The sequence below is a fragment of the Rhinatrema bivittatum genome, chromosome 4, assembly GCF_901001135.1.
Source record: "Rhinatrema bivittatum chromosome 4, aRhiBiv1.1, whole genome shotgun sequence".
Taxonomy (NCBI): domain Eukaryota; kingdom Metazoa; phylum Chordata; class Amphibia; order Gymnophiona; family Rhinatrematidae; genus Rhinatrema; species Rhinatrema bivittatum.
In genome coordinates, this window is record NC_042618.1 from 190,249,337 (window position 1) to 190,265,137 (window position 15,801).

General features: G+C 45.9%; 1 protein-coding gene across 1 annotated transcript in view; it reads left to right on the forward strand.

Moving 5' to 3' along the window:
- Positions 1–15,801, forward strand: part of LOC115090396 (inter-alpha-trypsin inhibitor heavy chain H4-like) — a 236,158-nt gene that overhangs the window by 104,305 nt on the left and 116,052 nt on the right. Inside the window, exon 15 of the mRNA XM_029599426.1 lies at positions 9,167–9,217. Within this exon, the coding sequence (XP_029455286.1) occupies positions 9,167–9,217 (51 nt within the window). The remainder of the gene's footprint in view (positions 1–9,166; positions 9,218–15,801) is intronic.

The window sequence follows — 15,801 nt, forward strand, 5'->3', positions numbered from 1 at the left end:
ATATAGAATGGAAGGGACCTCTTGAGTTCCTGCTTAATCAAGTGTTATTATTGTCATCCCCCTTTTTTTCCCAAGTCTCATCAAGATGAAAAGATGCAACTGGGCTGGTAGGCAATGTTGGCCTGGGGGTCCATTGTATCTAAACCGCTGCCATCTCCTCAGTGCCAATTAGCTCTGCTGAAAGGTCCATGCAAGAACTGGGGTCCACTCTCTCTTGGGGACCTGACTCCACCTCCTGGTCTGTCACTGGGATCCACACTCTCCTGAGGAACCCAACTGTGCCTCTGGACCTGCTACTGGGGTCACCTTATTCCTGGGGGACCATTCAATCTGCTGCTGGGGTCCACTACCTCCTGGGGAACTGCTCGATCTACCACTGAGGTCCTCTTACTCAAGGGAGACTCAGGGTCACCTCCTGATCTGCCGTTGGGGTCCCCTTCCTTCTGGAGGAACACTCCACCTCCAGTTTTGCTGCTGTCCTTCAGTTCTTCTTCCTTGGTAGGAGTGTTTCTTCTGGCTTGGGTTTACAGCTCCATTAGGCTCATGCCTTGTTTAGCATTCAGTGATTCAGGATGGAAGATGGATTGAAATAATTTAACTCTAAAGAATCAGAGTAGTGAAGGAACTGGAGAACAGAAGAAATTCAGTGTAAATAGAGTGCTTCTCAGTAAAGAAGGGAGTCACAAGTTTAAGAAACACATTGTAGTACAAATATCATTCAGTCATCTAATCAACTATCAGTAAAGAAGTTGGAAACCACCTGTTGCTTCCGACGGTCGCAGACGGCTGTGACTGCTCTGCCATACCTCTTTTTCTCCCCTTTCTCTCTCTCTCTGGGCAAGATGGCTGTCTCTGGTGCCGAGTGCCGTGGGCCTCGGCATTCTCAGACCAATCAGTGCAGATGTTTGAGAACAGGGGTAATATGGTCATTTCAGTGGGCATTAGTAAGGATATGGGTGGCAGCATTTTGGAGCATCTGTAGGGGCTGGATAGCATTTTTAGGGAGGCCTAGGAGGAGGGCATTGCAATCGTCAAGTTTAAACAGGATAGTAGCTTGGAGAATAGTGCAGAAGTCGTTGAAATGAAGAAGGGGTTTAAGTTTTTTTAGGGTATGAAGTTTGAAAAAAACATCTTTAAGAGTAGCATTGATGAACTTTTTTAAGTTAAGTTGATTAGAGTGATGCTGAGGCTTTTAACCTGAGGGGCGAAGGTGATATATGATGGTGGTGTGTTGTGTGAGGGGAGGTTGGAGAGGATGTTGCATGGTGAGATGGCTAAGAGCTCAGTTTTAGAGGTGTTGAGTGCAAGGTAGTTATCAGAGAGCAGGGAGCTAATTGAAGCAAGGGCTGATTCCCAGGTTTTCAGGGCATTGGACAGCGTGTCAGTAATAGGTATGAGGATCTGCATATACGAAGTGTGGAAGACCAAGATCTGATAGGAGGTGGCAAAGGGGGAGTAGGTAAATATTGAACAGGGAGGAAGAAAGTGAAGAGCCTTGGGGGACGCCTTGCGTCAGGTTAAATGGTTTAGATTCACAGTTTCCAATATTTACTCTGTATTGTCTGTTGCAGAGATATGATTGGAACCAGCGGAGGGAAATGCCAGATATGCTGATTTCTTGGAGGAATTTTAATAAGATGTTGTGGTTAACTGTGTCGAATGCCGAAGATATATCCAGGAAGGCAAGGATATGTGATTGGCCTTTGTCAAGGGCTTTTAGCATGTAGTCTGAAAGGGAGATGAGGAGCGTTTCAGTGCTATGGTGTTTACGGAAGCCAAATTGGGAGGGGAGGAGGAGGTTGTTTTCATCTAGGTATTCTGTGAGTTGCTTGTTTGTTTTCTCAAGGATTTTGGATATGAAGGGGAGATTGGAGATGGGGCGATAATTGGCAGGATCAGCAGAGTCAAGGGAGGGTTTTTTTAGAATGGGTTTTATGGTGGCTTGTTTGAGTTGGATTGGGACTGTACCAAGGGATATGGATCTGTTGATAATATTGGAAATTGATTTAGATATGATATTAGGGATGGTGAGGAGGGTTTTTGTGGGAATGATGTCTGAAGGGTGCTTTGAGAGCTTGATTTTCTTAAGGATGGATTCTATTTCTATTGCAGTGGTTTCCTTGAAGGACTTAAGTTTGGCAATGGTGTTGGACAGTTGGGAATTGGAGAGTATGGAAGGGGCATCATCCTTGTTGTTGGTTGCTTGGGTATTAGGTGGAGGAGACAGAGCAGGGAAGCATGTCATGATTTTACGTATCTTATTGTGAAAATATTGTGCCAGGTTTTTGCAGTTGTTCTTGTCATCCGAGTTAGAAGTGGTGGTGGAGGGAGTTTTAGTTAGATTTGATACAAATTCAAAGCGGGCACGAGCATTAAATTGGAATTGATGGATTCTTTGGGAATAAAAATTTCTTTTGGTTTTGTCTATAGCATCACGGTAAGTGTGAATATATGTTCTGAATTTTGCTTGTTGGGCTGGTGTGGGATCCTTATGCCAGCTTTTTTCTAATTTGCATAGATAGTGTTTCATGGTTTTGAGCTCTGCTGTGTACCAGGGCTTCTTTTTGTGATTTGCTGTGTTGAGTACTCGGGTTTGTGTAGGGCATACATTGTTGGCAACTGTATTGGTTAGATGAGACCAAGAAGAGATTGCGGACTTGGCATTGGTCAGGTCAAGTTTGGAAAGTTCATCAGTGAGGGCTGAGATGAGGTCATCCGTTTTACAGGGTTTTCGGAAGTGAATAAGATGTCGTTCATCATATTTTGAAAGACTGCAGGTGCGTTACTTAAACCGAAGGGCATGATGAGGTATTCAAAGTGACCATCACGGGTGTTAAAAGCAGTCTTCCATTCGTCTCCTTCTCGAATACGCACCAAGTTGTATGCGCCTTTTAGGTCCAATTTGGAAAATATTTTGGCCCCTTGGAGTCTATCAAACAGTTCAGATATTAAGGGCAGGGGCTACCTGTCCTTGATGGTAATTTCATTCAGACTCCTGTAGTCGATGCAGGGGTGTAAGATGCCATCCTTTTTCCCTACAAAAAAGAAACCTGTACCAGCAGGGGACTTAGAAGGCCTGATAAAGCCCTTTTGTAGATTTTCCTGTATGTAGGTAGACATAGATTTGGTTTTAGCTACAGAAAGAGAGTAGACTTTTCCTTTGGGAGGTTCTGAGTTTGGCTTCATATTTATGGCACAATCGAACTCTCTGTGTGGAGGAAGCTCATCAGCTGCTTGCTTAGAGAAAACATCCTGGAAGGAGGCGTATTATGGAGGTAAGCCAGGTAATGATGGAGTGGTAGGCATGCAAATGAGTGGTGAAACTTCAGCAAGACACCGACCATGACAGTCTGGTCCCCACCAGGATAGTTCCAAAGTGGCCCAATTAAATTGTGGCATATGGTCTTGAACCCACGGCAGACCCAACACCACCGGATGCATGGCTTTGTCCAACACTAGAAAGGGAATTGATTTTGAGTGGAGGGCTCCAGTACACAGGCCAATGGCCTGGGTGATCAATGAAACTTCTCCAGGAAGTGGTTCTCCATGAATGGAAGGCTTGTCTATAGGTGTGGTAGGAATCCTCAGATGTTCGACCAAGCGCTTCAGAATAAAATTACCTCCGGCACCGGAGTCAATGAAAGCGAGTGTCTGGAACTCAAGACCTCTGCAAAGCAGGGATACAGGTAAGCATAATGGAGGAGTAGGAGAGGTAAGGCCCAGGAGAAGCCTCCTGCAGATCCAAGCCCGTCAGTTTCCCGGACAAATGGGACAGGTTTGGACTGCGTGATCCGTTTGGCCACAGTACATGCATAGGCTCATACACTTGCGGTAACGTCTTTCCTTAGCGGTCAAGTGGCTTCGGCCTAGTTGCATAGGCTTTTCCTCCTCTAGGAGTGTAGATGGTAAGCTGGAAGCAGTAGGCACAGGTTTTGGATGGTTAGCCCCCACTGTAGATTTTCGTGGACTCTTAGCCTCTTAAGTACGATCGCGGATACGGAGGTCAATTCTCCCTGCTAGTTCCATCAGGGCTTCAAGGGATTCAGGCAAATCATAAGCCACTAGTTCGTCCTTTATGCGAGAGCTGAGACCCTCCATAAATATGGCACATAAGCATCCAGTGTCCCAATGCAGTTCAGATGCTAGAGTCTTAAATTCAATGGCAAAGTCTGTAAGTAGCTTGTTACCTGGCTGAAGTTGAAGCAAGGCGGATTCAGCGATGGTCTGGCGAGCCAGGTCATCAAACACAGACTTAAATAGTTGTAGAAATCCTGATAGGTCATTCAGGATAGGGTCCATACGTTCCCATAGCGGTGAAACCCAGGACAGGGCTCATCCTTCAAGGAACGACAGGATGTAGGTGGTCTTTGAAGCCTCAGTGGGAAAGAAGTTAGGCTGTAAAGCAAAATGCATTCTGCACTGATTGAGGAATCCTCTGCACGTTTTGGCTTCACCTGTGAAGCGGGTAGGTGTAGATAGAGGCACAGTGGTCTTAAGGGTTACCACTGGTGCCTGGAAACCCTTTACAGGAGGAGCTGAGAAGTTCAGTTGAGCGTGTAATGGACTGAAGGCAGTAGCAAGGTTCTCCAAAGACTTTTGTTGTTCTGTAATCCGCTGGGCTAGGCCAGGAATGGCCTGCAGGGCTGCAAGCTGAGCCGAGTCCATGGACTTAGCAATCTGTTGTGTTTGAGGCATTGTGGACCCTTGGTCGCAATGGAGATGACCACACCCATGGGGAGGAGCCCCATGGGGAATCACTGTGATTGGCTGACACAGTAGCAGATACAGAATGGATAGTCTTTATTGTACTGCTGTAATAGATGATAAAGCAGGAAGGTAAGGCACTAATCCACGAGGTGCCAATATGCTCCACAGGCTCAGTAGCGTAGTCTCACCCAGATGTTCACGATAGGCAGGTCTCCACAGAGCGGGTAATGCCGTGGCTGGTGGGTGGAGTTGGAGCGCCGGCTCGTAGAGGTACTCACGGAGAGCAGGCGTTTTTCCTGATGGTAGCATGGTGGGACTGAAGGTCCATGGTGCAGGATATGAAGCGGATAGGCCCTCGAGGAGTGAGTACCCAATGGTCCAATATCCTGGAAGAATAAGACACAAGACCACCGAGGAGTGGTTGTCTAGGTTAGTGAGGCCCCGAAGGGTAGTAGGAAGTGTGAGACCCCCGAGGAGCGGGTGTCTAGAGCTTCTGCTGGAGTGAGGCCCTTAGCGATAGTGAATTGTCTAAGCTGACAGCTTAGAGCAGGCAGAGTAGTGAAGCGAAGTCTTCGCTAACTCGTTTAGGTAGCGGAAGCGAAGGCTAGTTATATCCAGAGGTACTGACGTCATGCGGTGGGGCCGCCCCTGAGGTTCCCGCCATGACGTGTATTTGAGCTTCAGAGATATGCGTGCTCACGCCCTAGGAGGCCATAGGAGTGAGCATGGAGGATGGGGATGCCCATGCTGATCTGAGAACGCCGAGGCCTACGGCACTCAGCACCAGAGACAACCATCTTGCCCAGAGAGAGAGAAAGGGGAGAAAAAGAGGTAAGGCAGAGCGGTCGCAGCCATCTGTGACTGATGGATGCAACAATACCCCCCTTCAAAGGGCCCCCTCCAAGACCTCTTACAGGTGGTCTGGGCTTGCGAGGGTGTGCGAAGTGGAACTGGCGGAGTATCTCCTTGTCTGTAATATTGGCCAGTTGTTCCCAGGAGTTTTCCTCTGGGCCATAGTTCTTCCACGAAATGAGGTACTCCCATGTCTTGCCTTTTTTACGCACTTCAAGGATGTCATCTACGGCATATTCAATGTCATCTTCTGTGACCAGGCTGGTGAGCTCTGGTTCTTTTCTGGTGAACTCGGAGAGTATCACTGGCTTCAGTAGAGATACATGAAATGCATTGTGTATCTTCATTGATGGAGGCAGTTTGAGATTGTAAGTTAAATTTCCTAATCGCCGAAGGATGGCGAAAGGTCCCATGAAGAGAGGAGCAAATCTTGCAGATGGAAGCTTCAGTCGGAGGTATTTTGTCTTAACCAGACCTTGTCACCTGGCTGGAACTGGGGTGCCTTTTGATGATGGGCATCATAGGTCCTCTTTGCCTTTTGTCCTGCTTTAAGAAGGAGTTCCTTCGTCTGTCTCCAAAGCTGGGATAATTCGGCTGCGGTAGCCTGGCCAGCGGAGGTAAAGGTTGTCTCCCATAGACAAGTTGAAAGGGGAAGACCCCATTGAAGAAGCAGGATGTGAATTGATGGCAAATTCTGCCCAAGGCAGTAGTTCAGCCCAGTCGTTCTGTCTAGAGTTGACGTAGGATCGCAGGAATTGTTTCAGCGTCCTATTCATCCTCTCAGTCTGACCGTTAGACTGAGGATGGTAGGCAGAGGTTAGATCTAAAGCGATGTCAAACTTCTGACATAATGCTCTCCAAAACTTTGCAGTAAATTGCACTCCTCTGTCGGATAGGATATGTTTGGGCATCCCATGAAGACAGAAGATGTGTTTAATGAAGAGTTTAGCTAATTCAGTAGCAGAGGGTAATCCTGGTAATGATACAAAGTGTATATCAAATATAAGTGCAAATAAGTCTTTGCTGGTCAAATTTCACAAATGTAATTTTTATTTTCAATTCGGCAACTCCTCTTAGTAAAACGCAAGGTTACATAGCAATTCCCCCAACACGGACTGTGTTTCGCCCGTCTGGCTGCTTCGGGGGGGGGGGGCAATTTTTTACAACAAAACCATCTGTAAATGCAAAAGAACATACACATTGACCAGGATATCACAGGGAAACAAAGCAAATGCCAACTTAATACATGAAGTAAAAATACAACGAACATACCTGTGTCATAGACCATCTCAAATTTTATACAGGAGCGCCTCAGATTCACGTCAGTGACGGCATTTTAAACCTACTGTTTTGGCGCCAAAATGTGCCCCAAAGACTGACGGGGACTCCTCAACCAATCACAGATCAGTAAAGAACGATGACGTACAAGTTGTCAGAGAAAATAACTCCACTCAAGTTCAGCATTCAACCCGGCTGGAGAGTCGGTGTCGAGAGTATAAATCCATTTTTGCTCCCTTCTAATAAGAGTGGTAGAAAGATCTCCTTCTCTCACAGGGGGTGTAACAACATTGATAATAATACATTGTAAATCTGACAGTATATGGGAAAACTGCATCCAATGAGATACCAGGGGAGCCTTCTCTTTATCTGTTTTAATACTAGACTTGTGTTCGATGATACGGGTTTTAATCTTTCGGGATGTCTTACCCACCTACAGTTTTTCACATGGGCAGCTAATTATGTATACCACCCCAGAAGAGTCACAATCCGTGTCACCATACAATTTGAAAATTCTTTTAGTTATAGGGTGTATAAATTCAGTAACAGTGGAAGTGTGTTCACAGACTGAACAATGGCCACATGGTTTGTGTCCCTATGTGGGACCTAGTGTGCAAATATGAGTGAACAGAGTGTACTAGTGTGTCACGTATGTTTTTACCTCTGCGAAAAGTGAACATAAGGCCACTATGGAGATGTTCGTCCACAGCTAAAGCTGTCCAATATTTTCGAATAATGTTGGAAATGGTGTTACTTAATGTTGAAAAGGGTAAAATACAATTCACATAGGGACTCGTGTCCTGAGTTTGCTGCAGAAATAGTGAATCCCTATTTACATATAGGGCTCATTTATAAGCCCTTTTCAAAAATGTTCTGGGATACCCTCTTTGTTGAAACTGTGACATCATCTACTTAGCTTGTTTTATATATTCATGCTTCGTGGTACATAGCTGCCTGAGTCTTAGAAATTGACCCATTGGGATATTGTTCTTAAGACATCGTGGGTGAAAAATGTCATATGCTAACAGTGTGTTGCGGTCTGTGGCCTTACGATAAATGAATGTCTGAAACTGCATGTCTCGGTATGGTATTTGAACATCTAAGAATGACACCTGACTAGGATGAATGACATAATTGGCGCCAAAACAGTAGGTTTAAAATGCCGTCACTATCCATTCTGTGTCTGTTACAGTGTCAGCCAATCGCAGTGAATCCCCACAGGGCTCCTCCCCATGGGCATGATCATCTCCATTGCGAACAAGGGTCCACAATGCCTCAAACACAACACCACCATTCTTCTCACCGTGTGCTTATTGGATGCAGGGACAGTGTTAATTAGAAGTTCTGTATACCAAGGATGGAGGGAGGGCTGACATTGCAAAAAACAGGGTATACGAACTATGGTTCATCACCACTACTGGAAACCTTGGACTCAGAAAGTAAAACTCCCTAAAGGGTGAGGGAGACTGAAACACAGTAAATGAAGTTGGAAAGAAAGGCTCCATCCCTTCTTTATTTTCCTATATGTCCCTGGGAACAAGTAAAAGCATCTGACCCGTCCCAGGGGTTAGAGACACAAAAATCTTCTCACAAAAAAAAACCAAAACAGAAATACTACTTCGGTAGTAAATCACTGCAGTCCCTCTATGTGCTGCAGGATGGGAAACACAGAGCTTCTTTTCTCTGTCTTCCTCCAGGCAGAAGAAAAAATCTTCCCAGAGTCAGGAACAGAGACACAATCCAAATATAATTCTCCAAACCAACTGCTTACACAAAACTGAGACCTCTTCCTGACTGGTTGGGTACTGAACAGGGATGTTCTCTCCCCTTTTCCGATGTATCTGACCATGGGGCTTAGATTGGAAGGCTGAAGAACTCCACAAAACTTAACACCCCTCCGTCCTCAAAATCCAACTCAAAATGGCAGATAACTCTCTAGCCCTCCTGCAGTTATGCATGTGGGAAGCACCACTCTCCGCATGCTTAGAGGTTTTCCTAGTTAGGAATAGTTTGCTCCCTCCTCACTCCCTTAGCAAAGCCTGAGCTATAGAGATTTAGTGGGGACCCCAGGATGGGGATCTCTACCTACAGTTTACATTAGACAAGATATTCAACCTAACTTTATTTGGGATGAATATCCATACAAAATTGTCTGGTTAACTTTGCCTGCATATGATTGGGCTTAATATCAAATCCTTACTTATTGTAAAATGGCAGGGTTCTTTTTTGCAGCACTATATCAGCAGATTAGCAGGGTACATAGTATTGCCACATTGGAAATACTTCACTAGCTTCTACCATCTTCAACTTGCTGTCTTCTTTTCTGCAGATTCTCCAGTGTCACGTGACCGTGTCAAAAATCATCCGGGAAGAGTTCGAGGTAAGTTATACAGCTCTAACCTGCTTCACCGCACTCTCTAAAATGCAGAATTTGCCAGATTAATTATGCATTCATAAATGGTATCTCTACCCTTCGATTGCTATTTCTAATGATAGCTAAATATGAAAATAATCTACTGACCTTAGTTATAAATCAGTAATAGAATAAGACAAACTGACAAGGTAAGTACAGATAGAAATCAATCAAGCAAGATCAGAATACCTCAGTCACATGAGTATCGGGTGAAGATCATCCACAGTTTCTATGCTGACCTTTATTTCTTTATTTGTCTCCACTCCCCAGCAGGCTGTACTTACAGGTTCCTGTAGAACAGACAGACATATAGATGAGGTATAGGTCCAAGCATTGACTTCCATTTTATCAGGTAACCGGTCAGGTTTGGAATTGGGAACTAATAGTTTCATTCCTGGACCTGGGCTCAATAAAATCTGCAGATGAGTAGGCCCAGTGTCCAGAGCAGGGCAGGTCCTGCTCACCAGCCAGCAAGTAAAATACAGAGTCAAAACAGAGGATCAAAGTTCAGTGGCAAGAAGCTGGGAATCATTCATATTGCTGGGAACACTTTTTTTTTCCTGTAACCCCTAAGTACTGGTCATCCAACTATTCTGGTTCCTATGGGGTGTAGTTTTGGAGGATATATACTTGGGCCAATCCTCCTGGGGCTTTGGCCTTTTCCCGTGTTCTCAGCCAGGGCATCTGCATCCTGACCTGCAGCATCTCTGGTTCAAATCCTACCACAATCAGACCTCACAGTTTTAAGTTACATTATAGTTGCAATATTTTGAAAAGCAGGGACAGCATGCAGTAATGCTCTCTTGCTATCAGTTATAAATTCTACTGCCAAATCATTGTTTTTGAAATGCTTGATGGGCTGACTGGAGGAGAGGGAATGGAGCAGAACACTCTTGTTGCTCTGCCTCTCAAGTCTGAAAGAAGCGGGGGAACCTGCATTCCAGGCTGTTCCCCAACAAAACAAGTCCTGTAGAGAATGAAAAAGTCACTGCTCAATAAGACCCATGAGAGTTGTTTGGTGGTTTCCAACATTTTTCATTTACTGATAAGGTGCAATGATGTGTGTAAAGTCTTTACAGCTAGATAAGTACACTACTTATCTACTTCTGGTTAATGGTCTCAGGCCACACAACTATATCCACTTCTACAAGGTAGCAAGAACATTTAGTAGTTGGCACTCTGGGGTTGCTGGTCCCCACAGTATACCATCATATAGAATAGACAGGACCTCTTCAATTCCTGCTTAATCAAGTGTTATTATTATCCTACTCCTTTTTTCCCCAAGTCTCACCCATGTGAAAAGATGCAACCGGGCTGGTAGGCAGTGTTGGCCTGGGGGTCCAATATATCTAAACTGCTCCCATCTCCTCATTGCTTCTTCTACTCTGCTGAAGAGTCCATACCAACACTAGGGGTCCACACCCTCCTAGAAACCCGACTCCATCTCCTGGTCTGTTGCTGGAGTCCACGCCCTCCTGGGTAACCCAACTGTGTCCTCTTTTTCCTGGGGAACTGCTTGATTCCCCGCTGAGGTTGCCTTGCTCAAGGGGGACCCAGGGACAACTCCCGATCTGCCACTGGTGTCCCCTTCCTCTTGGGGCCTACTCGATCTGCTGCTGGGGTCCACACTCTCCTGGGGGACATCTAGATCTGCTGCTGGGGTCCCCTTCCTTCTGGGGGACTGCTTTACCTCCACATCTGCCAGTTCTTATCCCTTGGTAGGAGAGTTTTTTCTGGCTTGGGTTTACAGCTCTATTAGGCTCATGGCTTGTTTACTGTTCAGTGATTTGGGTCCTGTACAGTCTTAGCTTTCAGTTATTTTCGCTCCGCTAAGCTCATGGCCTGTCAGTCGCTGTTACCCAGCCTGGATGGGTAATTTTCTCTCAGCCAAAAGGCTAAGACCCAGGCAGCACCATGGAAAGAGAATGTGTGCACACCCTTCCATCCTGCCTTGCCTTTTTTTTTCTGTTGTCTGAGAACTAGGTACCCAAGGGTCTGACTTCCCTTTTTATTGAAGGTGAGAATCTGTTTGCTTCCTAGGACTGTTTTTCAGTACATTTTCTCTCAAATCTCTCTTGTTCAGAATTCTCCAATGTAGGACTCTCCAGTCATAGTTCTTTAATTTAGGATTTTGCTATCCTTTGATTTAAAGTAATATTTGACTGCAAGTTAACAACAGTAGTTCAGGGGGCTGTGGCATGCAAATCCCCTACCTGAGTCTCTGACTCATCTATTCAATGGTCATTTAAGCTTCTTCACAGTAAGGGATCTGACAATCTTTTCAATCTCAGTCTAGGTTTCCTGGGCTGCCATATCATGTTACAAGGCTGTGTTGTCCTCTTTTTTTTCCTCTTCTGCAGTTCATCTAACTGGTAGCATATCTTTAGCCTCCATTTCCCTTGAAAGTTGGGTTTCACATGTGCCAGTGATGTGCTCCATCTCTTCTTCTTTCCCTTATCTCCTTCCTCTTTCTCTCAGGATGTCTGAAAGTCATCCTCTCCTTAGATTCTTATCATCTCAGGTTCCACTTACATGAAGAGAACCTCCTCCATTTATTAGAAGAGAAAACACAAGCAGTTTAGTTGAGTCCAAAAGGATTTGGCACTCCTAAAGGAAATAAGTTAAAGGTGGCATGAGAGGGTAGAAAGAGACTCTCATCCAAAACAGAAGTCTCTATGCAGCTTACAGTTGATAATTAGAAAAATAAGAGCACAGTTTAAGAGTTGTTGCTTCCTTGAAAGCAAAATGTATCCACAAGAGTAACATGGTAATCTCTGTAGAAAAACATTGGGGACACTACCATTGCTGGCTGCCACATGGTGAGCTGCAAACCCAACCTACTACAACCTGTCTCCCCATATATCCAAATGGCATATTCCTGTCCAAGTATTAGTAGGGGACTGACAGGATCCCTACATTTAAATAAATGTATAATTACTGATATTAAAAGGTTTTTGTCCAACTGACTTCAGGAGTTAGCTAGACAATCCTTGTTGTTTTAATTCTTGCAGCCCCTTATCCCCACTGCTGACCAGCTATATTTTGTTGGGCCAAATCAGAGCTTGCATAAAATTTAGCTGGACAAAAAAGGAGGACTTGAGACTTTCCCAGTGTGCAGTTAAACTTTGGCCAGTCAGTGCTAGCTGTCCTAAGCAAACAATTAACTATGGTCCTGTTTCTCTGGGTAAATATCCATCAGGGAGACTGGCACTAACATGACCTCTCTTCCCAGGATTTGGAAGATAGACTCTTAGCAGCGAGGTCCCATCTAGAAATGGGCTCCATTCACAAGATGAAGGAAAAAATATATAAGGTCACAGATTCTTTCCCAGAGTCCTATCCACTCAGTCCTCTCTGTTCCTGAGTGTAGACTCCAGTGGGGGTCTCCAGCTCAACTCTTTTTTTCTATCCTCACTCTCCTCTCAGATGTTACAAATGCATCTCTGAGTTTGAAAGTCCCAAATGCTGCAAAGATTTAAAATCCTCAATCACCTCAATCTCCCAGCAGGAAGTGTTTCGCTGGAAGTGGACCCTTGGCCTGGTGCAGGATTGCTACGGCCCTCTGGTCGGACCCGGAGAGCGCCTGCCACCAGGAGGCGGATCACAGGAGGAGACAGAAGCTAGCTGGACTTCACCAATAGCAACCCGGGGTTCCCTCAGGTTGAGCCCTTGGTTACCCGGCCTGCCTGGTCTTAGGTGGGCCTCACAGGGTCTCCTAGAGAGAAAGTTCAGAGGGGTGCCCACCATGAACACGGGTGCGCAGTCGGTGTCCAAACAGGGAAGTCCAGAGATCGCAGGAGGCCAGAAGAGAGTGTCCGAGTATATAGCGTGGTTCAAGGCCAGAGTATCAGTCCAGAATGGTCAGCCAAAGCAGGGTCAGTATTAGGAGTCAATCCGCTTGTAGTCAGGTCAGGCAGAGGTCATGTTCCATGAGATCAGTCCAAAGGGTACTACCAGGAATGGAGAGACGAAGGAACAGGAGATGCTGGACCAGGAGAATAAAAAATCATTTTTATTTTAAATTTTATTGCTATGATATCTTTCATTATCCTTTGCATTTATGTATGTCTATTTTATTATGAACCACCTCAAGCACATTTGTAGGAGCGAGGATTATAAATTTTGAAAACAGATAAATAAAATAAGTTTTGGCCACCCTTCCTGTTGTGCTTCCTCGGCCAGTCCTGCTCAACTCTCCCTTCCATCTACAAGCTCAAACACTGGAGGGCAAACTAGCAACACCGGAGTATACAACCCGATTGCCAAGGCACTGTTCAGGGGAACGGGCCTGCCTTATATAGTGGGACTAAATGATGTCATCATGGAGTGCCGGGTTTGGGTTTCCCACGCTTGGCCCTTTAAATAGGGCGACATCAGCTGCATGCCGAGGAGAAGGAAGATGCGGATATGTATGTACCTTGATGATGGGACCTCTAGGAGATTTTTAATTGCAGGCTTGATTTTACGGGGTGAGTGATAAATGCACAAAATAGTGTTATTTCAAACAAAAAAAAAGCAAAACAAAAATAGAATTCTAATATAAATACATTGTTTTAACCATTTATCGTCAACATGGCAGCATATAAAAGATGTATGAAAATTTGTAACCACCGCCTCTCACCACACAACGGGCCTAAGGCGATATCAGAAATATACAATGGTATTATCATTCATCTGCCAGTTCGTTATTTTACTTTATACCTTTCCAAAAACTCTTGACATTATCTCCTATTATTCATGGAACATAGAAACCACCCTCACTCTCTTCAATAGTCCCACACTAAAATAATCCAAACATATCTTCTCTATGAGCATCATTGACCACTCATCTCATATACAACAACTGTTTGACCATTTCTTCAAAATGACTTGAGCTCATGTTTCGAAGACCAAAGTCACCTGCCTCAGAGGTAATGTTTCTCACATTCAAAAATGCTCTGTCGATTGTAGGGATGTGAATCATGTGCCCTATCGTCTTAACGATCGAAATCGTCTGGCAGAGGAAGAAAATCGTGTTTGGCACGATTTTTTAGCTAAAAAATCATTTTTTCCGATTAGTGCGCACTAACGGGAGTTAGTGCGCACTAACAGAAAATGATACAATTTGACACTTTTCAGGTCAGTTAAGGTCAGTTTAGGAATGAATATGTATTCCTATTGGCTGCCCTCTTATTTATTCATGTTACCAAGGTTCCCACTGACAATATATGGGGGATGGGAAATGGAAACAGTTGGTAGCTTGACAAAAAAAGTAATGTGATCAGTCAATGTGACTAGAACTTGTGCCCTAACCCTGATACCAGGGGTGTTGAGATCTTCCTGCACACAGTGCCCGAACCCTGATACCAGGGGTGTTGTGATCTTCCTGCACACAGTGCCCTAACCCTGACACCAGGGGTGTTGTGATCTTCCTGCACACAGTGTCCTTTCCCTATTAATACCAGGAGTGTTGTGATCTTTCTGCACACAGTGCCCTAACCCTGATTCCAGGGGTGTTGGGATCTTCCTGCATGCAGTGCCCTATCTCGCCTGCATTACTAGTGAGAGGCTGGCTTCACAGACAGGGGGGAGCTGCCTGACCCTCACTCCTCCTTCCCCCAAGACCCAGCAAGTGAATGGTGTGTGGGTGAGGGGGGGGGAGGAGGATGGTGAAGGGTGAGACAGCTCCCTCCCTGCATTACTAGTGAGAGGCTGGCTTCACAGACAGGGGGGAGCTGCCTGACCCTCACTCCTCCGGGGTGTTGTGATCTTCCTGCATGCAGTGCCCTATCCCTATTAATACCAGGAGTGTTGTGATCTTCCTGCACACAGTGCCGTATTCCCGATACCGGGGGTGTTGTGATCTTCCTGCATGCAGTGCCCTATCCTGGTTACCGGGGGTGTTGTGATCTTCTTGCACACATCCTGGTATCAGGGATAGGGCACTGCGTGCAGGAAGATCACAACACTCCTGGTATCAGGAATAGAGCACTGTGTGCAGGAAGATGACAACACCCCTGGTATTAGGGATAGGGCACTGTGTGCAGGAAGATCACAACATCCTGGAGGAGTGAGGGTCAGGCAGCTCCCCCCTGTCTGTGAAGCCAGCCTCTCACTAGTAATGCAGGGAGGGAGCTGTCTCAGCCTTCACCATCCTCCCCCCCCCCCCTCACCCACACACCATTCACTGGCTGGGACATGGGGGAAGGGAGGTGTGAGGGTCAGGCAGCTCCCTCCTGTCTGTGAATCCTGCCTATCACTAGTAATGCAGGGAGGGAGCTGTCTCACCCTTCACCATCCTCCTCCCTCCCTCACCCACACACCATTCACTTGCTGGGACTTGGGTAAGGGAGGAGTGAGGGTCAGGCAGCTCCCCCCTGTCTGTGAAGCCAGCCTCTCACTAATAATGCAGGGAGAGAGCTGTTTCAGCCTCACCATCCTCCCCCCCCCTCCCCCACACACCATTCACTGGCTGGGACATGGGGGAGGGGAGGAGTGAGGGTCAGGCAGCTCCCCCCTGTCTGTGAAGCCAGCCTCTCACTAGTAATGCAGGCGGGATAGGGCACTGCATG